The 23,012-nt window shown below is 34.5% G+C and overlaps 2 protein-coding genes across 8 annotated transcripts; one reads left to right on the forward strand and one right to left on the reverse strand.

Annotated features, from left to right (window-relative positions):
• The first annotated feature begins 7,217 nt into the window (after positions 1 to 7,217).
• LOC100266493 (pentatricopeptide repeat-containing protein At5g57250, mitochondrial) lies at positions 7,218 to 15,104 on the forward strand. 4 transcript variants are annotated; one of them, XM_059735067.1, is made up of 7 exons: positions 7,218 to 10,529; positions 10,652 to 10,741; positions 11,475 to 11,587; positions 11,673 to 11,817; positions 11,936 to 12,229; positions 12,348 to 12,417; positions 14,898 to 15,104. In XM_059735067.1, the coding sequence occupies exon 1, from the start codon at positions 7,459 to 7,461 to the stop codon at positions 10,438 to 10,440; it is 2,982 nt and encodes a 993-aa protein (XP_059591050.1). In that variant the 5' UTR covers positions 7,218 to 7,458; the 3' UTR covers positions 10,441 to 10,529; positions 10,652 to 10,741; positions 11,475 to 11,587; positions 11,673 to 11,817; positions 11,936 to 12,229; positions 12,348 to 12,417; positions 14,898 to 15,104. The 4 variants fall into 4 exon arrangements, with proteins under 4 accessions (XP_059591050.1, XP_059591049.1, XP_059591052.1 ...); XM_059735066.1 differs by having other exon boundaries at positions 11,731 to 11,817; XM_059735069.1 differs by having other exon boundaries at positions 11,741 to 11,817.
• A 199-nt stretch (positions 15,105 to 15,303) lies between these two features.
• LOC100261288 (pentatricopeptide repeat-containing protein At3g61360) lies at positions 15,304 to 22,632 on the reverse strand. Of its 4 annotated transcripts, none has more exons than XM_019216602.2 (4): positions 22,244 to 22,632; positions 20,295 to 20,379; positions 19,029 to 19,111; positions 15,304 to 17,077 (listed from the first exon to the last, which is right to left on the reverse strand). In XM_019216602.2, exon 4 carries the CDS (start codon positions 16,988 to 16,990, stop codon positions 15,449 to 15,451), a length of 1,542 nt encoding a protein of 513 aa, XP_019072147.1. In that variant the 5' UTR covers positions 16,991 to 17,077; positions 19,029 to 19,111; positions 20,295 to 20,379; positions 22,244 to 22,632; the 3' UTR covers positions 15,304 to 15,448. The 4 variants fall into 4 exon arrangements, with proteins under 4 accessions (XP_019072147.1, XP_019072146.1, XP_059591054.1 ...); XM_019216601.2 differs by having other exon boundaries at positions 20,295 to 20,382; XM_059735071.1 differs by lacking the exon at positions 22,244 to 22,632 and adding an exon at positions 19,206 to 19,487 and having other exon boundaries at positions 20,295 to 20,481.
• Between the last annotated feature and the right edge of the window lie 380 nt (positions 22,633 to 23,012).

Below are 23,012 nucleotides of genomic sequence, written 5' to 3' on the forward strand. Positions count from 1 at the left end.
TCATGAAGCCTATCTGAGAGATATCCGTACAATCTCCTTTTAGACCCCGTTATGTGGAGCTAAACCCCACAGCGAAATGAATCAATCTCAGTTTTGGTCAGCAAAGTGAAAGAAATGACCACTCATTTCATATCCTCCATCTATAGCATCGACTATATTTCCACCCATTTATTTGATACAGGATCACAAATTTCACCAGAAACATTGAACTGAAGGAGATCATTCAACAATCTCTTTATTTCAAAAAGTGCAGTCTCGAATAACAGATCGGAATCCCAAATCCACCCAGAATTCACTCCAACATCATCAACTATTGAGGCACATACTCATGCACACCAGAAAATTTACCAATAACAAGGGAAGACAAAAGTGGGAAAGGACCCAAGGAAGCAAAACATAAAAACAAATAAAGAAAACACCAAATAATACTCTCTTTCATGGGTCATCAGTGAGCTTCCTAACTAGTAGGAGAGACCAAAATGGACCTTAAATATAAATAGCTGGATGAATAAATAAATAAATAAAACATGGTTGCAAACATCTTACAGAAAAACCAAAACAGAGCTAATGATATAAAGCAGGATGGTGCAAAAATGGGAGAGTACAGAGTATGTAGCGATTGTACCTAAACAACTCCTTTTGAGCAAGGATTGCTTGGCTTCAAGCATTTGATTCCATTGCTTCTTCAAACTTAGCAAAAGTCCTCATCTACTTATTCAATTTTCCCTTTTTTACATTCTCCCAAAAACTCCCTACTGAAAAAACCTTCTTCTTCCTTTCTCATTCCCTTAACATCCTCCACCAGTTCCACTGCTCTCTGTTCATAAAAAAAGTCTCTATCTCAATCACTACCATGGCAAGGTGGTAGTGTGTTTTTCCACACATCCCATGCAACTTGCTCACTTGTGGATGTTGTTCTCTACTCCCCCAAATGAAAAAATAAAAAAATAAAAAAAATCCCAGCTCTTCTCAAATGGCAAGAAAGTGGATGAGAGGAAAAAGCCAAAATAAAATGAAAAAAACAATGAATAATAAAAAACCAAAGTCCCTTGGTCCAAAGAGAGGTCTATACTTGCCCACTAATTTCTCTATTTCATAGCTCTTAAACTCAAGTTCACTTATTTTTTTAATTGAAAATCACTTAGTGCACCCATTTATTTTCATCTTAGCTTCCATTGTATTGAGTTAATATTGAGCTAGGGTGAGAGTTGTTAAACATTCTTTATTGGTAAAAGGTTGCATGTTTAGAGCTTCAAATTGGCATTGAACTTGAAGGGATTTATAAAGCTTGTTAGATCCATTGAATTTAATTTTATAAGTTTTATTAGGCTTAGTTTGAAGCCTCAGTTAGCAAAGCCCTCACTCGGAAAGGAGATCGAGAAGAGTGGATGTAGGCGGTTTGTCAAACCAATACAAAACAAATTTGAGTTTCTCTTTCATTTTCTATTTATTAAATTACTTCAATTGTTGCTCAGTTAAAGTTATTTTTTAAAAAGGTTTCAATGACCCAATTCACCCCCCTCCCTTGGGTGTTTTCCTAAATTAAATTAGTTTTGTTTTATAGGGTGATATGAAGGAAATGTGATCAAGAAGACTATGTTCATAGCAATTCATTTAGTGAAATTTGACATATGTTCTCCGTGATTTGGAGGATATTAGTCGATCACATAATAGGAGGATTTATAACTCAAGGATTAGAGGGGTAATCTTGATAGGTTGATAACACTACTTTGTTAGATTACAGATATTAGTTCATGAGAGGTTTACATGTGGTGGATAGTAGGTTATAAACCTGAACTTTACCTCGTTGTAATTTCATTGAATATTTGAGTGAATTAACTCTTTTTAGTGGAACATTAAATCAATTTCATAATTGGATTATAAGGGAACCAATATTTTCCTACGAGTCCTAGTGGTCTTTTCTTGAGCTTCTATTTTATAGTGACATATTTTATTTGAGGGATTTATATTTTTTAATTCATAAGAGTGTATAAAGGTATTTTGGTAAAAGCGTAAGATTGCACTAAATTTTATGAATAGCCTTTTTGGATTAGACTAATTAACTAATTAATTAAGACCCAGGTGAGTTAGATTAGGTGACTCAAGCCCAATTTGGGCTCAAGCCATTTAAGCTCAAAAGAAACCTTATATAAACCCCTTTAAGGATTTAGGGTTTAGGCTTTGCCTTTTACCTTTTAGAGAGAGTTTTTTTAGACAGAAGCCTTAGTCATCCTCCAAAGAGAAAGAGAAGCTCACCATTTTCTATGTGCTTAGATCTGTAAAAAGAAAGATTGGGTGGTAGGTCATTGGGTAGACAAGATCTATGATGACTACCACAAATTTGATATTTCTTCATATTGGATTCGATTTAGGAATATCTCGATCGCATGTATGAGTTCACTTTTCTTTAGATCTAGTTCTTTGAATGGTTTTAATCGCCATTGTTTTTCCATTGCTCTAGAGAGCCTAGGACCATATGTGATTACTACTCAAAAAGTGCTATTTCATAGCTTGTAATTAACTCTTTTAAACACTTTTGAGTAGTAGTTATCACCTTTTAACCCAATTAACATATTAAGGACCCTTGCAATCAATTCTAATCAAATTGTGTTAAGTTTTGGTGTTTTGATAGCTTTTTTATCACCAAAGCAATCCGAGATTGAGGAGAGTTCTTTGGAATCCAAGATTGAGTTCTGCTTCAATCTTCCCTGCAAAAGATGTCCGGATAGGGCGTCCCGACACACCATCGGAGGGCGGCGGAACATGGGTCTTTTTCATCCGGACAACATATCCGGATAGGATATGCTATCGTCCGGAGTGTGATGGGCGCGAGTGTCGTGTGCTTCTCCCTAAGGGAGTCCGGATAGGGGAGCGCACGCATTCCACCCGAATGTCTCACATCTGGAATCTTCACCGCTGCCATTCCATCCGGATATTCGCATCCGGCGCCTGACGCCGGATGGGAGAGGTGGGTGTTTCAACTTCCCCGGTCAACCATATCCGGATCCTCTGATAGCGCTTACCCGGAGAGTTTCGCAGCCATTTTGCACAGTGCCGTTGTGTTCTCCTGAAGCTTCCAGTGTGTGCGACCGACATTTTGAGACATTTTGGGATATTTTGCTTTAGATATTTGATGTCTAAATCCCCAAACTCTCCTTGTAACCCTCCAATTATAAGGTTCCTTAGTTATTAAGTTTGGAAAAATGATGAATAACCTTGTTTATATTATTATTGTAATTTTCATATAAATATCTCTCGGGAGCCTATTCTCAAAAGGAGAGACGACACAATTTTTGTATAGTTTTTCAAAGGAAGAAAAATATAGAGCTTTTTGCTCTGCTTTTACCTTCTCATTTTGATTGTATTTTCTTACTAGCCAAACAAGCTCTGAGGATGTTTCCTCAGAGAATGAGTGGCTAGACTTTTAGTTCCTTGGAGTTAAGGTTGCCGGGAAAGGTTCCAAGTGCAAGAATTAGTAGCTTTGTGGTTTCAGCCATTAATGAAGAGAAAATGTGATCCTTTAATGATTTTTATGTTTTTAGATAACTTAAAACACCTTCAATTCACTTGAGCCAACACTTGGTAAGGCAAGTGATCTTCGTCCATGGAGATGCACTAGTTTATCTCTTGCGAGCTTTTGGGAAGTGACTTGAAGGTAGGATTTTCTAGAATTGCCAACACTTGGTAAGCTTTTGGACTCCAAGGAGACATCCATTAGTTATCTCTTGCGAGCTTGAGAAGGGAAGTCCAAAGTTAAAGATCACCTTGAATGGCAAATGCTAGGTGAGAGGCACGAGCCATTGCAAGTTGCATCAGTGAGAGGGAATTAGAGCTGAAATCCATTTAAAGGATACATCTGTACAACACCGATTAGAGAATTGACTATATGTTAATTCTCTAATGCGAGGAAATGAACCAAATGACCGGAACTCTGTTTTTGCATGATGAACCTCCCCTGTGAACCTAAACCTCCAAGGAATGTTTTTCTTCATAAGTAATTTCCAATATTTCCTTTGCCGTTAGCTTAAACCTAAACCTTTTTCAATCAAAGTTTGTGTTTTATTTCCTAAGCTAACCTTGAAATGAAAAAGCACCAATTCACTTTGAATTGGTATCATTTATGAATTGAAAACCCTTCCCAATGAACGATCCTAGAGCCACTATGCTATAGTAGCTTTGTCTTTGTTACCCTAGTTCATGGTGTAATAGGTTATAAATTTTGTTGATTACTCCCTAAATCAAGGAGCACCAATATGCATTCACCATATTGATCTAAGGCTAGAGAATGGAGCAATCTAGGATTCCTGGTAGGTACCGTGCTAGCTAGAATCTATAATGGGTTAAGAATATTTCTTCATAAAGTTTAATGAGCAATTATGATGCAATCTTTCTCATCCATTATGTCTACATGTGGTTGATGGAATATTTTAGCATGCATTTGTCCATCTAACTCAATTTAATACCCCATTGATGGTTATCTATAATGGGGAGTAGATGGCTAAGCACTTCAATGAGTCTGATGCTCACATTTTATTTAGGATTTCTAACTCATACCCATTAAACATACTAGCCATGGTTAAAGATTAAGTAAGTGTTTAACATGACAATAGGAACTTGTCCATATCTATGATAAGCTATTTTCATTAGTCTTTGCTTTAGTTACCTAACTTTGCACCATAATGATGTGTATATTAATTGTTGAAGCTTAGCTAAAAAAGGTCTTAGGTAGCGTAAAAAGGGTCGTACGGGCTCTGAACACAATGGAACTTTAGGGAAACCTAGGATGCCTCTAAAAGCACATTGTAGATCTAAAAGCTCCTTCTAAAAGGTCTCTAAAGGTGGCTGAAGAGTCAATTCCTAAGTCGAGTAACATGAACCACTAAAGAGCGTGATGAATTACTAAGTAGAATGGGAATCCTATGCATATACTACATGTAGACGCAAGGTGGGAGGTAACAAGTATGATGAAATGTGCTACGATGACAAAAATGATGGTATATAATTACACATTGGATAAGACTTTAGGTGAGTCATGACATAAGACTATCAAGTAGTCATGATTGTACCAAGTTGTTATATTGTATTATCTTTTAACCTTAAGAGAATATTGAACTTGTCTTGAAAATAATAGTGGTTTTAACCCATAGATGAGATCTTTGAGTTATCATATATTCTCTATGGATTGGATCACTATTGATGGAAACTTGTTGCAACATGTATTCTCAATAAAAGCACCATGATATTTCATAAACTTTGAGACAGTATGTCCCTTTGGGTGATACTAAGGAAGTGTGTTCAAGTAAACTATAATCATAGTAGTTCATTAAGTGGAACTTTATATAAACTTTTTGTGAGGTAGGATATGTTAGTTGATTAGACAATAAGAGGATTTGTAACTCAAGGATGGTAGAGGTAATCTTAAGAGGTTGATGACATTTATTTTGTTAGATTATGCATACCAATTCATAAGGAGACTGTATATGGTGGGTGGATAAAAGGTCACAAACCCGAACACCTTGTGTCTTGTTATTATTTACATAAGGTGTTGAAATGCAATTGACTCTTTATAGTGGGATGTTGAATCAAGTTTAAAATTAGATTTTATGTGAGCTAGTACTTTTCTATGAGTTCCAGTGGTTCTTGCTCTAGCTCATTTTCTTGTATGAGGTATTAGATTGGTTCTTGGTTCACTTATATGCATAAGAGCATTTTGGTTAATACACAAGGTTCATAAGAGTTAGTAAATAGTATCTTTAGAATGAGCCAATTAATTAATTAAGATTTTTTTAAGTTAGATTAAGTGACTTAAGCCCAAGGCAAGCTCAAACCACTTAAGCCCATGAGAAGCCTATAAATACCCCTTTGTGGGTTTGATCCTAATGACACTAGGATTCTCATATATATGTATATATATTTGTAGTAATTAAAGAGCATTACATTATTGTTAAACTTACCAATTGCCTTGGATGCTCAATTAAATTAATGAGTGGTTTATCTCCATTGTGACAAGAATCATGTCTTACAATCCAATTACTTTTTATTCTCAATTTGAATAAATTAATTGAGCCTAATTATGTTGATTGGAAAATAAAATTGGATATAGTGCTCACGTTAAAGGAACTAAAATGGGCAACTCAAAGTTTACTCCAACTGTTCTCAATGAATATTCCTTGCAGGAAAAGAAGAATGCTCATTAGAAGTGGCAAAAGGTGAATAAGAAGGCCATGTGTATTATTCTTGGGTCTTGAACAATGTGTTGCAATAATAAGGCATGTCTCATGTCACTACCTATGACTATTCTCTTTAGTTTGTGAAATATGTTTGGTGATAGGGACAAGTCAACTAAAAAAACTGCCCTCAAGACTATTATGAGCATTAAGATGATAGAAGGAACTCTCATTAGAGATCATATGGTTGGTATGATTGAACTCTTTAATGAGATGAAGACCCTTGAAGCTGAAATTAATGGTGAAACGAAGGTCGATGTAATCTTAGAGACCTTACCAAATTCTTTCTAGCAGCTCAAGCTCAGCTATTTTATGAATAAGATTTTGTTGAACTTGCTAGAGTTGATGAGAGAATATATGGTTGAGGATATTATTAAAGATCAAAGAGGTGTTCATAGGGGTCAAGGTTCTTCAAGTTCTTTTAACAAGAAGAAAAAGGATAATAAAAATGAAAACACCAAACAAGGAAGGCTCTGGGAAGAGAAAGAGCCAAAAAAAAGGGTAAATGTTTCCTTTGTGACAAGAAAGGTCATTGAAAAAAGGAATGCCTTGACTACCTAAATAAAAAGAAGGTAAGTTTCATTCACTTTCTGTTGAATTTTGCTTTGGGTTCCATCAATCCTTGATAAATAGATTTCAGGGCCACTAACCATATTTTTAATTCTTAACGATGATTTCAACTAAGTAAAAGCTTGAATGATAAAGATATGTACCCAACACTAACTTTTTATGTGAGGATAATTGTCCATACCATAAGAAATGTTACACCCAATACAAAATTTTATTGTGTTCTAAGCATCAATTGAAAAAATGGATAATATCTTAAAAAAAGAATTTGTAGTATAGATAAATATTCAATAACTTCATAGAAAATAACCAAGAAAACCATTTTTAATATTTGAGTTTTCAAATCTGTTTTTAAAAAACCTCTCAAAATTCTTGTGAATCAAGCCCTACTTGCATATCCTCTCCCTTTCTCACTTTTTTTTTTTTTTTAAATTCTGTTTCATATTATCTAGGATGAGATCTTTGTTTTTCTTCCTTGGATAAAATATAAACTTACTTTTTTCTAATCATTTTTTTAAACTTTCAATTTTCAACCTTATTAATCACATTTATATCAGTATTGTTTGCCGATAGTCAAGACTATACCGCCGCATGAGTGTCCCAAATCAAAGGAAGTCAGTGACTCGAACTTCTCATGGGCTGTTGAATCAATATCACAACCCAGATGGCCAGATTTCAAACCCACAATTTTCTAAACAAGAATCGCAAATGGGACTCTCTCATTCGAGGCCTCTGTGTGAAGCTCAAAGACCCTGAAAAGGCGCTGCTAATATTGCAAGATTGCTTGACAAATCTCGGTATACTCCCTTCTTCCTTCACTTTTCATTCACTCATTCACAGTTTCACCTCTCAGGGGAAGATGAGTAGAGCAATTGAGGTGTTGGAGTTGATGACACATGACAAAGTCAGGTACCCATTTGGGAATTTTGTTTCTAGTTCTGTAATTTCTGGGTTTTGTAAGATTTCTAAGCCACAACTGGCTGTAGGGTTCTTTGAGAATGCCGTGAATTCGCGGGTTTTGCGGCCGAATATCGCAACTTGTACTGCACTACTGGGTGCTCTTTTTCAGTTGGGGAGAGTTAGGGAGGTTTCTGATTTGGTATCTTGGATGGAGAGGGAAGAATTCGTGTTTGATGTTGTGTTTTATAGTAGTTGGATTTGTGGGTACTTTAGGGAAGGGGTTTTAGTGGAGGCCATACGGAAACATAAAGAAATGATCGAAAAAGGAATAGCCCCGGATACTGTAAGCTATACTATACTCATAGATGGGTTTTCTAGGGAAGGGTATGTGGAGAAGGCAATTGGGTTTTTAGAAAAGATGAAGAAAGATGGGTTGAAGCCCAATTTGGTGACTTATACAGCCATAATGCTGGGGTTTTGCAAGAAAGGGAAATTAGATGAAGCGTATACCTTGTTCAAGATGGTGGAAAATTTAGGGATTGAAGTGGATGAATTTATGTATGTGACTTTGATTGATGGGTTTTGTACAAGGGGGGATATAGATTGTGTTTTTGGTCTGCTCGAGGATATGGAGAAGAGGGGGATTAGTCCAAGCATTGTTACATACAATTCTATTATTAATGGACTGTGTAAAGCAGGAAGAACGTCTGAGGCTGATGAGGTCTCGAAGGGTATCGCTGGAGATGCTGTTACATTCAGTACTTTGTTGCATGGATACATTGAAGAAGAGAATGTAAAGGGGATTCTGGAAACAAAAAGGAGATTGGAAGAAGATGGAGTTTGTATTGATCTTGTTATGTGTAACACAATTATCAAAGCTTTGCTTATGGTGGGGGCACTTGAAGACGCTTATGCATTTTATAAAGGAATGTCGGGAATGGATTTAGTTGCAGATTCTGTTACTTATTGTACAATGATTAATGGGTATTGTAGAGTGAGTAGAATAGAAGAGGCACTTGAGATATTTGATGAGTTTAGGAAGACATCAATTTCTTCAGTTTCATGCTACAAGTGTATGATTTATGGGCTGTGCAGGAAAGGCATGGTAGATATGGCCATTGAGGTTTTTATTGAACTCAATGAGAAAGGCTTAGAATTGGTTTCAGGCACATATACCTCATTGATTAAGGCAAGTTTTGAAGAACAAGGTGCAGAGGGAGTCCTGAAGTTTGTTCACAGAATTGAGAATTTGGGACGAGAAGCATTTGATACTATATCTAACAGTGCTATTTGTTTTTTGTGCAAGAGGGGTTTTTCCCTGGCTGCATGCGAAGTATACATGAGAATGAGAAGGAAACAATCAGTTGTTACAAGCAGGTCTTACTATTCGATTTTAAAAGGACTTATTAGTGATGATCAAAAGGGACTAGGTTGGCCTTTCTTGAACACCTTTCTGAAAGAATATGGCATAGATGAACCTAGGGTGAGCAAAGTACTGGTACCTTACATGTGCATGAAGGATGCTGATAAAGCCCTTTTCTTTCTTACTAATATACAAGTGAACACTTCAGCTGTTGCTTTTCCTGTTTCTGTACTCAAGTCACTTAAAAAAAATGGTAGAATTCTGGATGCATATAAACTTGTCATTGGTGCTGAAGAGAACTTACCTGTTATGGATTTAGTTGATTACTCAATTATGATTGATGTCCTTTGCAAGGAAGGGCATCTTGATAAGGCCTTAGATCTCTGCGCTTTTGTCAAAAAGAAGGGCATTGCTCTTAATATTTATGCTTATAATTCAGTTATAAATGGGTTGTGCCGCCAAGGTTGTCTTGTTCAAGCATTTAGACTATTTGATTCATTAGAGAAAATTGATTTGGTTCCATCTGAAATTACTTATGCTACATTGATTGATAGTTTATGTAAAGAAGGGTGTTTGCTGGATGCAAAGCAGTTGTTTGAGAAGATGGTCATTAAGGGCTTTAACCCAAATGTACGTGTTTACAACTCATTGATTGATGGCTATTGCAAGTTTGGTAACATGGAGGAAGCCTTAAACCTTCTTATTGATTTAAAGGCAAGATGCATTAAGCCTGATGAGTTCACAGTAAGTGCCTTGATTAATGGCTATTGCCATAAAGGTGACATGGAAGGGGCTCTTGGATTCTTTTTTGAGTTCAAAAAGAAAGATATTTTACCTGACTTCTTGGGTTTCATGTATTTAGTAAGAGGTCTATGTGCTAAGGGCAGGATGGAAGAGGCCCGGGGCATCTTGAGAGAGATGCTTCAAACACGCTCTGTTTTGGAGCTGATAAACAGAGTTGACACTGAGATTGAAACAGAGTCAGTAGAAAGTTTTATTATCTCTTTATGCGAGCAAGGAAGTATCCAGGAGGCCGTGACTGTCCTTAATGAAGTTGGATCTATATTTTTCCCTATAGGGAGAAGATGTAGACCTCAAAATAGAGCAGAAAAAGAAGAAAAGATTTATGAAGGGGTGACTTTTGGTGCTGTTTCTTCGAAGCATTCGAGCTTAAATCATAAAATGGATTTGGATGTTGGACTGTCTAATGTGAAAAAAGTAGAGATGGTGGTTGATGATTATGATAATTCTGAGAAAGGATCTAGAGTACCTGACTTCGAATCCTACTATTCTCTAATTGCTTCACTCTGTTCGAGGGGGGAGCTACTGGAGGCTAATAGAAAGACAAGGCAGATGCTTTTGGATATGGATACAGGCTGTTAGGAAAGCTGTAGTACTATTGGCTTCTTTTACCAGCATTGTAGTTTTCTCCTTTTTCAGTAGACAAGAAGCCTTGCACTTACTGCCTTGAGGTATATATGTTATACATTTGCTTAAAGCTTTCTCTTGTCTTTTAATCTAGGTATGTTCTCATTCATCATGTGTTGTTCCTTACTCATTTGCAAAGACTCTAATACTTAAAAACCGTCAACAGGGCCGAAGTTCTCATGCAAGTCTATTAGATAGAGGGGTTCCATAGGAAGGAAAGCCACAAAGATCCTCCCCCAGTTACCAAACTGGTCAGGTTGGCCCTAGCACCCGTTCACTGAATCATACTTATTTTATTATTGAACTAAGTAGTTGAGTTATAGGTTTTAAAACTATAGCTTGAATTTAGTTCAAGGAGACAAATATTTGAAGTGTAGTTAATCAACTTCTATAAGTTAGTTTGAAGTTTAAAAGCATGAACTGGCTTATGTGCAACAGTGTACAAAATTTAAGGACTTGTATGTGTTCACATTCGTTAGATTTTTCACAAGCATACTCTCATGGAATAGCCAATGATGTCGTACATATCTTACTTAACTCATTTGTATTTAATCAATAAAATTGCAACTGATGTAGGACAGTAGAAGCATGTTTTTTCCATTTTTGTAAGAGGGGGAACAATATGAATAACAAGGGAATTGGATGAGAATTAAAAAAAAAAAAAAGGAAGGAGAAGAAAAGAAAAGAAATAGCTAAAGTGATTAGAATTGGAGTCCTTATTTTGAAAAGAACTAGAATTCTAATTTGTTGTAAATAAGAATCCCTCTCATCCCTTGCATCTTCTCCTAAAATAAACTTGAAATGGGTGGTTTCAATTACTGTCAACAGCATTTCATTACTTGTGATAGTCCTTCAATAGAGTATCTCATTTTGGAAGAAGAAAAATACACAAAAAAGCAACTTTTCATTGAGAAATTGATGGAAATTTATTTTCATTTTTCCTTTACTTGACAATTTATTGTAATGGTTATCATGAATGTTTCAACTAGGTTGGCTATTCTGGACAAATTTCCCAAATGTCTCCCAACTTGGGTCTTCTGAATCCTTCCACGGACTACTTGCTTAATGAAGATCAAGATGTTGAAAGTGCTTAGAGGCCAAGGTATGTGGTTGAGGTTGTAGGTGGATGAAATTGAATCAATTGAGTTTTCAAATTATCGCTTTTCTTGAAATGTTTTTTTAAATAGTTAGGGAGGCTTGGACAACAACTTTTTTGACTAGGTATTTTTTATGCACTCTTCCAAGATTGATCCAGATTTATGTAAGATCAATCCATCTCCTGGCTAATTTCGCAAGAAACTTGGGATTTCAGTAGTTCTATCACATGTACAGGTATCAAGAAAGTCCATGCAATGAAGCAATATCAGTTTGGGTGTTTATACATTTCTGAAATTCCATTTAATTTGATTCTGGTAAAAAAGATGTTGTTTTGGGTTTTTTATATGTGCAGGTCATGTTCTTGCTTCTACAGTTCTCATTTTGGTCCACGTACGGCAAACTACAGGTACTTTTTTCTTTTATGGTGCATCTGAATATTGATATTTGTGTTTGAGGGCTAATGGTGTTTTAACCTACAGATTTTCAATTTCACATAAATCTTCTGATGGGTTTGAGATCCCGAAATCCTTGGATTTCAAATTATACCAACTAGGTGGTGCTTCAAAAAACCATCATGTCATGAGAGGATATGCATCTCTGTCTACAATGTTGCCTCAATCTCTGTCTCTCTCGCATATGACTATAGGTAGACTAGTCTCTCTCACACTCTCTCTACCCCACCTCATCTCCTTCCCCTTTCCAGCCCTAATGACTCTCTCTCTCTCATACCTTACCCTAACCCTAATGCTAACTGATGACTGCAGATTTTCATAAGCAAGGCCTGCCTTTTGTTTTAAGTTCAGAAATCTTCAGAGTCCCCATTGGAAGTTGAAGGTATCTACATTTTCAGTTTATGTCTTGAATTATTTATTTCATCATGAGTTGGGGCAAACCTTTTGTTTTCCAAGATTTATTCATTATTGAGCCTATTTAGATCTTAGATCATTTCGAGTTTTGTTTGGTGTTGTACAATGCATGCAGTTTCTTTGGTGAGAAGCCATGCAAATCTGGTATTGAATGATGCATGCAAATAGTTTGATGAAAACCCGACAATTTTTTTTTTCATGGAAGATTGTGGTATTATTGTTTTGAACATTCTAGAACTTACATTGAACTGAGTTAATCTTAGAATAGTTTAGGTGGTGTGATAGGATGAAACCCACAAAAGCATAAGGCCCATAAAAGTAACATAAATGTTCATGTGTGAGACGAAGCATGGCCTAAGCAATCATTGGAAGGCCATGGCATGCCCATATCATGGGGTTGCAGCAGCCAGTTGCTAGTCCCAGAGGGCTTCCCATGGTTGACGTATGATGATTGAAGAACACTTGCCATCTCTTCTCCTTAAGATTTGATCCATACACCGAGGCGCATTGTATGGATGTCCATTTCACAACCATAAGCATCACATGAGAGAGTTGTGCCATCACTGCCATGGATTAGAAATAATAGGCATGAAAAGAAAGTAAGGCATACGAAATTGTAACCCACAAAACAAACAACACACACACACACACACTAGAAGAAAGAATAATGTAATGAAAAAAAATTTACGGTTTCTAATACTGTGTTTGGCTGAATACAGAGTCAATGGGGACAGTAACATAGTCTATAATACTGTGTTTGGCTTTCTGGGTTTTCACAAGTTTGAGCATGGACAATATCCTGATTCTTGATTGAGGGATCTGGTTATGCTAATTATTTTTCTCTCAACATGGATGCTTATCATTTTGAATTTTTACATTGAAGATACTGATAATTTTTTAATAATAGAGAATCTAGTAAAATGTCTAGCGGATTATTTGTCTTTTAGGTGGACTCTGAATACAATTTAAAAGAAATGTGGCATGCCTGTTTTTTTTTAGGTCCAAGATCCAACATACCAAATGTGCAACATCCTCCAAAGACGGGATATAATAGTTTATGCACACACATATATACCTTTTTATATGGTTGCAAGTGCAAAAGAGTATGCCTAAACTCCCTCCAAACTCCCTCCAGATAAGGGACACGGGGGTAGAAACTGACAAGTCCTATGTTTGCTTGTATGGTTTTCATGAGTAGGAGATTGTTCCCAATTGCAACCTCATTTTCTTTACTCTTTAAAATTCTCCCCATGGATCTTTGTTTCTTTGCTATAAACGTTTACGCTATGTTTGGTTTCAAGAAAAATTGTTAAGGAAAATCATTTTCTTATGTTTGATTTTACAATGAAAAATACAAAGGAAAATCAAATAGGAGATTGTTCATAGTTGCAACCTTATTTTCTTTATTAGTTAAAATTCTCCCATAGATCTTTGTTTCTTTGCTATAGACATTTATGCTATGTTTGGTTTCAAGAAAGTATTAATGAAGAAAAAAATATCAAGAAAAATGATTTTCTTATATTTGATTTTACAATGAAAAATATAAAGAAAAATCAAATATAATTAAAATTAATTAGAAATGTATTTTCAAATTATTTTATCTTTATATAAAAAAAGTTAAAGTAAGTGAAATGAGTTTCAAGTGGAATATAAAGATTTATTTTTATTTTTTTTTCACTTTTTTTCCTTCTATTTTTCCTCCCTATTTTCTTTCCTCGCATTTTCCCTCAAATTTTCTAAAACCAAACATAGCCTTAATACATCATAAGAAGGAGTCATGCTTTATTTCGGCTTTTTTGTTTTCTAAAAGCCCTTTCTTCTAACTGTTAAAAGAACTTTATGGCATGTTTGGTTATGCATTGATGCACCTTAAAATGGAATAGCTTTGGGCATGGAAGTGACACTGGAGTTGAGATGATTCTGCAGAAAAGCTTTTAGAAAGATGTTTCAGAAATTATTTTCACATATCAAATAGGAACCTCTTCTCACACATTCCCCCCACCCCCTGCTGAAAGAGGTTAAAAACTGCAGCGAGAGGCCCCTGGAAATGCTGCAATAGTACCTTCTCTGTGATCATCACTTCTCTTTCTTTAATATCAGCTTGCTGGTGAGGCTGTGATTCTTGTGTTAGGGTCACTGCCTCTCTTTAAGGAACTAAAGGAAGGGTACTAGTATGTTCATCGGAGGATGTAGCTCAAGGGTTGGTAGTGCCCCTAAAAGCAATGAAGTAGAGGTTTAAGTTCAAGCTTTCCCGGTATTTCAGTGGTGTAAGCTTATGGGGTAGACTCATATCACCTGGGATTTGCTTCACAGAATAGGATGAATGCCTCACCATCAATGTGCATTTCCTGTAATATGAATATGTTGGTTTAAGTTCACATTTTATTTGAAGTCAAAATGATTAATGTAGGCGTTGTCATAAGAACTCTTTTTGCTGCCATTTTGTAGGTGGAAGAGGGAAACCACCGGCTTCTTCAACCGGATGACTTCTCCAAATCTTCATGTTTTAGTTGGCTTCCCAATGGATTATGGAAAGTAAGGGAAAGCAGGAAAAAAACTGTTCAATATTAATGTAATTCCTTTTTTTTATGTAGAATGAAGAATTTCAAAATATATAATTAAAAAAAAATATTTTTGATCTTATTTTACAAACAATATTAGAGAATTTATTTGTTTCTTTTTATTTTATTATATTACATTTAAAAATTCAAATTGAAATTCGGAAATGTCATTCTCAAAGTATGAGACACCCAAACGATTTACTTTGAAGCTTTCCCATTAAAGGGGTAAGTAAATAGGAAAACTTTGATGTAATTCAAATTGATTGGTATGAAAGGGCAAGAGAGAACAAGAGTGAAAAGAATTCATAATTCATTTGAGATCTGTATATCCTTCCCTCTGTAATCAGATGCCTCAAGAAACAGATGAGAAACAAGAATCATAAATATATTAGAACAGATCACCATGAATACAACCCCATTTATATAAAGCAAATTAAGTTACCAAGTTTGAGTAGCAAGACCAATGGCATGCCCTCTTGATGGAGGCAAAACTGTATGTAATTTCTTTATCATCTGGTCAAGCTTCCATAGCATCTCACCCTCCCCTGCCTCTACCAAGTACCTCTCCAGCATCCGAAACACCCCTTCGCTCATCGGCCTTCCTCTCTCCAACGTCTGTTTTGCACATTCTACGGCCTCTTTCACTTTTCCATGGGAGCATAGCCCTGTTACCAGAAGATCTAGTGCATGGCCGTGGGGGCAGTATCCTCTATCTATCAGGTACCCCCACAAATCTAAACTCAAGTCGAGCTGCTGATTTTGACAGAACCATTTCATTAGCATCACTATTGTTCTTGTCTTTGGCACAAAGTTTCGCCTGATCATCTTGTGATAGAGCTCAGAAACACCCTCAATGCCATTTGATCTCATCAACCCACGAAACATGGTGTGATAGGTCATGCTATCATGCCCAATACCCTCTTCTTCCATCTCATCCATCAACATAAGTGCAGACTGCACCTCTCTTGATCTGATGAGTGAACTCATGAAAGCGTTATAAACACCAATATCAGGCTGTAAATTTCTGATAGATATCTCATTGAATAGTTCTCGTGCCCTTGATATGTTTTGAGCTACCCCTGCTCCATGAATCAAAGTAGTAATTGTTTCTAATGTTGGAGGGCAATTAGCCTTTTCCATCTCTTCAAGAAGCCTCAAACCATCACCAAAACAACCTTTCTTGCAGTATGCATCAATTCTGATATTATAGGTCACTGAATTTGGCTTGAAACCTCTTCGAATCATCTCATGGTAGAATAGTTCCACTGCAGTGACATCACCAGATTCCTTGAACCCCAATAGTAAGATATTCATGGTTTTGGTGTTGGGAGAAAATCGAGAATGCATCTTGTGAAACACAGATCGAGCCTCCTTCATTTGTCTCTGCGTGCAAAATGCTCGCAGGAGTACATTGAACTCATTGGCACCAAACTCCCTCCCAAAGAATACGTTCTTCTCCATCCTCCCAAATGCTTCAAGGGTATCTTCATAAGATTGGAATTTTGCAATCCTTGACAGCATGATGCTCATCGATTTAAGGGTGAGCAAGGAAGGGTGTGTTTGTTGAATTTCTTCCATCAACTCCCAAGCTTTATCAAAATAGCGCATTCGTGTAAGAATGTGGAGTGTCTTTTCAAAAGCATCTGAACTTGGACAGAACTCAGAATGTTGGAGCGAGAATTTGAAGAATTCAAAGGCTTTAAAACCATTGGAATGGGCTGCAAAGAGGCGACCAAGAACATTCTCCACAAAGGTGTTGGAAAGGAGATGCTTAGGAACATGCTGAATGAGGGTGGAATGGAGCGGGTGATCTGGAAATGGATGGTCGTTAATGATTCTAGTAACTCTATCAATTTCACTTTTGATTTCTAAAGATGGATGAGATTGGCCAGATGATTTAAAAGCAATGTTGAGAAATAATGTGAGCTTTTGAGGGATTTGATATGGTTGGTTGGATCTCTTTGTTCTCAGCAAAAGCATTCTCTCTTTCTTTGCTTGCAAGCTTAGAGACACTTCTGAACTTCCATCTGTTGTTGTAGTGCTCTAAGTGATCTCAATCTTGAAATCCTAGTTATCCAGAACAAATCAAGGGTTAAAACAGTCAAGTAATTTTCATCTCAATAATGAAATACATAAGTGGATCAGCCAAATCCAAAACACAATAATCTACACAAACAATTTTCAATTACAGTCAACCATGATGCCACATTCATGAAACTGACAAACTCAAACAATCACAATAAAATACCTGCCATAGATTTCTTTTGAAAGGAATAATGAACACAATTTGCTTGTACAGTAGCAAACAACTATAAGAATGTAATTTTCGGAAATGTTTGGTAAACAAGTTTTCTTGGGTCCATAAGTGGGTAAATCTGGAGAACAGAACAGTATTAATAGGTTGTGTTTGGATGCCTATATTTTCTACTCTATTGATATGCACTACCTGTATTCAAATCTGTGGCCTGGATCAAACACCAATGGATTTTAAACATTATTCAAAACCAATAAACAGCAGAGACTTAAAGAATCCTCACCCCCATTTCAACAATCGGTTTCTATGCATCTTAAAACTATAAATAATGACCATACCAGACCCCTTGAGATCAAAAGTGAACAATATAATTCAAAGAATTGGAGGCTTATTCAGAAGTTGAACTGTTAAAAGAACAAGAAAAAAACATAGAGAAAAAGCAAAAAAAAAAGAACCAATCAATACAACATGGAACACGGAAAATAAATCGATGTTTAAGCATTTTGTATTCCTTTCTGCATCTCTTCGATGAAATTTCTCCAAGACTTATTATATTCATGGAAGACTTTAAAGTAATAATTGAACCAACAAATGAGCACCATATTTCTTAATTTAAAATGCAATTTCTTGGAGTTCATACCCAAAAAGAATGAGACCCATTAAACCTGATAAGAAGAAGGAGGCTAGAGCTGACATACATACAGGCAGGGTTTGGACTGAGGTTGATATTGGAGTGGGCTTGTGCCACTTATACAACCAAGCAATGGAATTGGCTCATGAAAAGGATTATCAGCATGGCAGTGTAGCAGCTGACGCAGTTAGTAGTAGATTATCAGAATTGAGAAGAAGAACAATAACAAAGAGGCCTATTGGCCTTCTGCATCGCCTGGTGGGTGTGTTACTGTGTGATATACTGACTTAGTGACTAAAGTAACAATTTAAAAAAAGATCACCATTTTTTATAAAAAAAAAAATTAAAATAGTTCTATACTTTGACTACCGAAAACTCTCAATTTCTCATTAATTTTCTATGATAATCATAATTTTTTCTATTGTTTGCCTCACATAAGTTTAGTGCATCGTATTAATCTATACCATATATAGAAGCCCGAAGAGTTTGTCGACTTTCTTCTTTGCAAATCACCCCTGTTATACCACTTGCTCCCCCCCTCCAACAAAAAAAAAAGTTCAACTTAAAGATCATAACAAACTCACCTTTTTATTATTTGTCAATTATAACTTATCAAACTAAATTTATTTTACTATTTTGCACTTTAACCTTTTTCCTTTTTCTATTTTTAATATAAGATTTTTACTGTCTTTTTTTTTTTTTTTTATTGCTCTTTCCTTCCAAAGGCTTTAATTTTGTTGGTGGGTACCATTTATGTTTCCATGGTAAAATTAGAGAAAGTTTATTCAAGCCAAATATTTTTTAATATATAATTGTTAAACACTAGTCTACCCAGTAAATGGTTAAAATGAAAGGATAAAGCATACAAAGTGTAGAATGTCTACAACAGATAAATCTGTGCAACTAAAAAAATATAACACCATATATATGTGGTAAGACATTTCTCTCTAGGTTTATTCATTGATGGCATCAAATGTTCTCATCAAACTATTTCAAACCTTGTAAGCTTTACTAATACGTTTAAATGAGAATGCATTCAAACTCTAAAAATAAGTTTAAATATGTGACCATTCAACAGCATGACAAAATGAGTTAATCACACAAATGAACATTTTACAAAATTTGATACTCACATCACTTGGGGCAGGTTGAGGAACTTGCTTTGATGTTTCAAACGATTCCAAGACAGGCCTTGTGACTGCTGGAAAGAAGAGGCCTGAAAATTTCAGAATACAAGAACAGGTGAGATGGAATTTTCTCTACCATGAAAGGATAATTTATACTAATATAAGATTAATTGTAGAAACTACCTATGAATTTTCATTTGTTTTTTCTTAAGCTAAATGCATAAGAAATTGTGAAAAAAGATTGTCCTCGGAAGATCATCCACTTAACAGATAATGGGTGTCCAAATCAGTGACCACCTTTGATTACTGTGATTTATGAACTCAAACCCACTTACAAATTGAACCCATTATATCTGTTATCCAGATGAGACCTTCTGCAAATTCCTTTCTTTCTCAAACTCCTTTCCAGAATTAGTCAATTTGTTCTAACATTTGCATCCAGAGGAGAAATTCTTTGGGGCTTTCCTATAATTGAAAAAGGCTTTAGCATCATCATGAGGAAAATGGTACCCAAGTAATCATTTTGCACTTTCCATGCAGTGAAAAGTGAAATCTTAGAATTCAAAATTTTCAACAATATCACTGACAAGTTAAAATCATTCAAAGAAAACCCTAGCCCTCTGTTTGGTTTCCAAGAAAACACATTTTCATTCCTATGTCATTTCTCATCTCATGCTTCTAACAAAGAAAATAAAAAAAAGGAACGCTCCTCGGCAATGTGAAGTTTAAGTAAAGTGACATTTTTCTGTATTCCGGAGTCATCCTTGCTGAAAATTTTGCAATTCATATTTTCTCTGTATCTAAGCTAAATCTAGTTTAATACATGAAAACCATCCCAAATAGCAAAGACAGTTAATCTAACAAAAATTCCAGTCTGAGCTGTAATCCAAATTGTCAATAGTTCCACGGCTATTCAAAGAGAAACCCTAGAATTCAAAACTTCCATCAATAGCACTCCAAACTCAGAGTGAAATCCGAGCCTCTGTTTGGTTGCCAAGAAAATGAAGAGAAATAAAATAAAACCACGTTTTGATTACTATGCCGTCTCTCTCACTTTCTTTGCTCCAAAACAAACAAAAAAATTTAAAACGTTTAAAAACCTCAGATCAACAGAGCCAAAGAGTCATATCACTTTAATGTAAAGTGCAATTTTCTGTATTTACAAATCCTAGAAGGTGAAAAATTTAAGATTCAAAATATTCTTTCATTTTCTCAGCATCCAAACGATTGTAAGTCGATTGATTGAATTGGGAACAGATATGGGAACGGTACCTTGTGCTAAGAGACAGATTAAAACGCAGCGTTTGGAGAAGGAATGATTGAATGCTGTTGTCTAAACAGAGATCGGGGCTTTCGTCTGCTGCAAGTAAAACCCTGAAGCAGTGAGTTCGATCAGGTGATGGTGGGCTGATTTTGGGCCGGCCCAAATTTTGAACTATTGGGCTAAGCCTGTTCGTTTCTAAATTTCTAATCCATTGTGACTCGATAATTTAATCCAATTGAAAGGTAACTCGAATTGAATTCAACATCAATTCCCCTTGAAGATTTCAAATATTTAACTCATTCATTTTAAATCCAGCGGTTAAAATAATTTTTTATTTATTAATTTATAATTTAATTTTAAATACTAATGTTAAAATTATAAAAAAAATCAATTTTAATAACCATTAAAAGATATTAATTTTGAGCTAATTCAGTTTTAAATATTAATTCAAATTCTAATTTAATTTCTAGTTGATTGTATAGGATTTGTTAATATTTTAATTGATTTGGGTTTGGGTGGTGTGTGTTATTAAAGATTGTGGGAGGAAGCTATAGAAGAGAGGAGAAGACAAAATTAGTAAGAAAAATTTGAAAGGGTTGCGTGGGAATTGGTTTTTAGAACGAAAAATATAAAAAATTCGTTTGACAATTAAAAATTATTTTTTGTTTTTAAGAATAAAAATATGGTGTTTTCAAAAAACATATTTTAATTATTTTATGTTATTTTTATTTGTTTTTTAAGGATTATTTTAAGAAATAATTATACAAATATGTAGAATAATTAAAAATAAAACAATAGATATAAAAATTATTTTTAAAACATTTTAAAAATAGATTAATTTTTTTTTTTAAATTTTCAAACAAACTTTTATTCAAAAAAAACATTAAACAACAGTTTTTAAAAATTAACCCGAAAAATAACAATTAGAAATATATATATATATATATATATGATCTAAAAAAAAGTTTATGGGTTTGTCTTATATCCCGATGATTGATTCTTTTTAGTTTTAAGTTTTCTAAATTTAGTTCTTGGATTTTTACCTTTCTTTCAAGATCTTTAAGGAAATTAAAAGATTTTATTTGACTTTTCAGGGGTTCAATAAAATTTTCTTCTTATTGGGAAAGCATAGGCTGGTGGTAAAACGTTTTTACACCTTTAAAACGAGGCATTCTCCATGGTCAACTACTAGCATATTTATTTTTTATTTTTAAAATGTATTTTGTGATAATCTAAATATAAAAAAAATTATTTTCCTAATTATTTTTTTTCTTTTCTTAATCCTTTTTAGAAGCAAACATAACATAAAGAAATTTGTAAATATTGGAATTTTTATATTCAATAGAGTAATAATTTATAATGCTAGTTAATATGATATTTAATATATTTAACTTGATTATTTATGTGGAGGATACCTTTGGATTCATACTCTATCATTGGATTATTTATGTAATATAATTTTATTCATTTATAAATTTTAAATATTTTAATCTTGAGTATTATCGACAAAGAAAAAAAAAATACTTCCTTAATTATAAATTGTAAACTAACTTCATAAACATTAAAAAAAAAGTCATATTTTTAATAAAAATATTAGGATGCAATATATATATATCCATTTATTTAATAGCTGTTTTAACAGTTATATAATGTTTTATAAAATAAATATCTATTTAAAAATTTAATATATTTTTAATCTATTTTTTTATATTTATAACTATGTTTTAAAAATAAAGTATATATTTTTTAAAACAATCATAAAAAAAATGAAATCAATTTAAAACAATTAAAAAATAACATTTTAAAATACCTCATTCTCTTGTCTTAAAAAGAGGAACATAAAATGATTTTTTTTTTTTTATTCTAGAAAAAAAGAAACCTTTTTAAAAAATCAATTACCAAACAAACCCTTAATTTTTATTTTTATTATTTCTCTTCATTTGGGCATGTCATTTACCTCTCCAAACCTGTATGACAGCTCCAGAATCTCATGTAGAACCACTACCAATAAATTTTTCTTTGCTTCCTCGTGCCTTTTATAACTACCTATTGATTAATTCCAACAACTGAAATTAGTGCAGTAAACACTCAATTGAAGCAACACAGAAAATCAGAGTGTTGAACTTAGAAAAGAAACGATCAACCACTATGATGATGGCAAGATACCAACCTGCTCCTTAATCATGACACTTTCCAAAAATTGAAATTCTTGATCAATGGAGGAACAGTACCACCAATAAAACATGAACTTTGAAAATCCTTTGAGGAAAGGAATTCCCAATTTTCCCATGAAAGTTGATTGATATCTTCTTTGATAAAGCAAATTGGCTATAATTCTTAATAGTCCGCATGTCCCACGACACAAATCAAATGAAAATATGTAAAATTTATCTCAACTATAAAAGACACAAAATAAACTATATATTGAATGCTATCAAAATCTAAACCAAACTCAGAAAGCCCTCCAAAATCTTGACACAAGTAATTCTGGTTGTGATAGAATGTTAGAATGCCATGAATGCCCAAACTTTTCACACAGTAGGATTACTGTCAAAACCAGGCCCAGGTCTCATGAATCTGCCAGAGAGATTTAATAATCCTTGTGACCTAGGAATCATCAACCATTTGCTAGCACTACATATGTGTATGAATCCTGCTGCAACGTATTAGTTGCGAAAGAAAGAATTGACTGCTGATGAGTAGGCTGCAGCCTAAGGTCCTGCATC

This window comes from Vitis vinifera, chromosome 18 (genome assembly GCF_030704535.1).
Source record: "Vitis vinifera cultivar Pinot Noir 40024 chromosome 18, ASM3070453v1".
Classification (NCBI taxonomy): Eukaryota; Viridiplantae; Streptophyta; class Magnoliopsida; order Vitales; family Vitaceae; genus Vitis; species Vitis vinifera.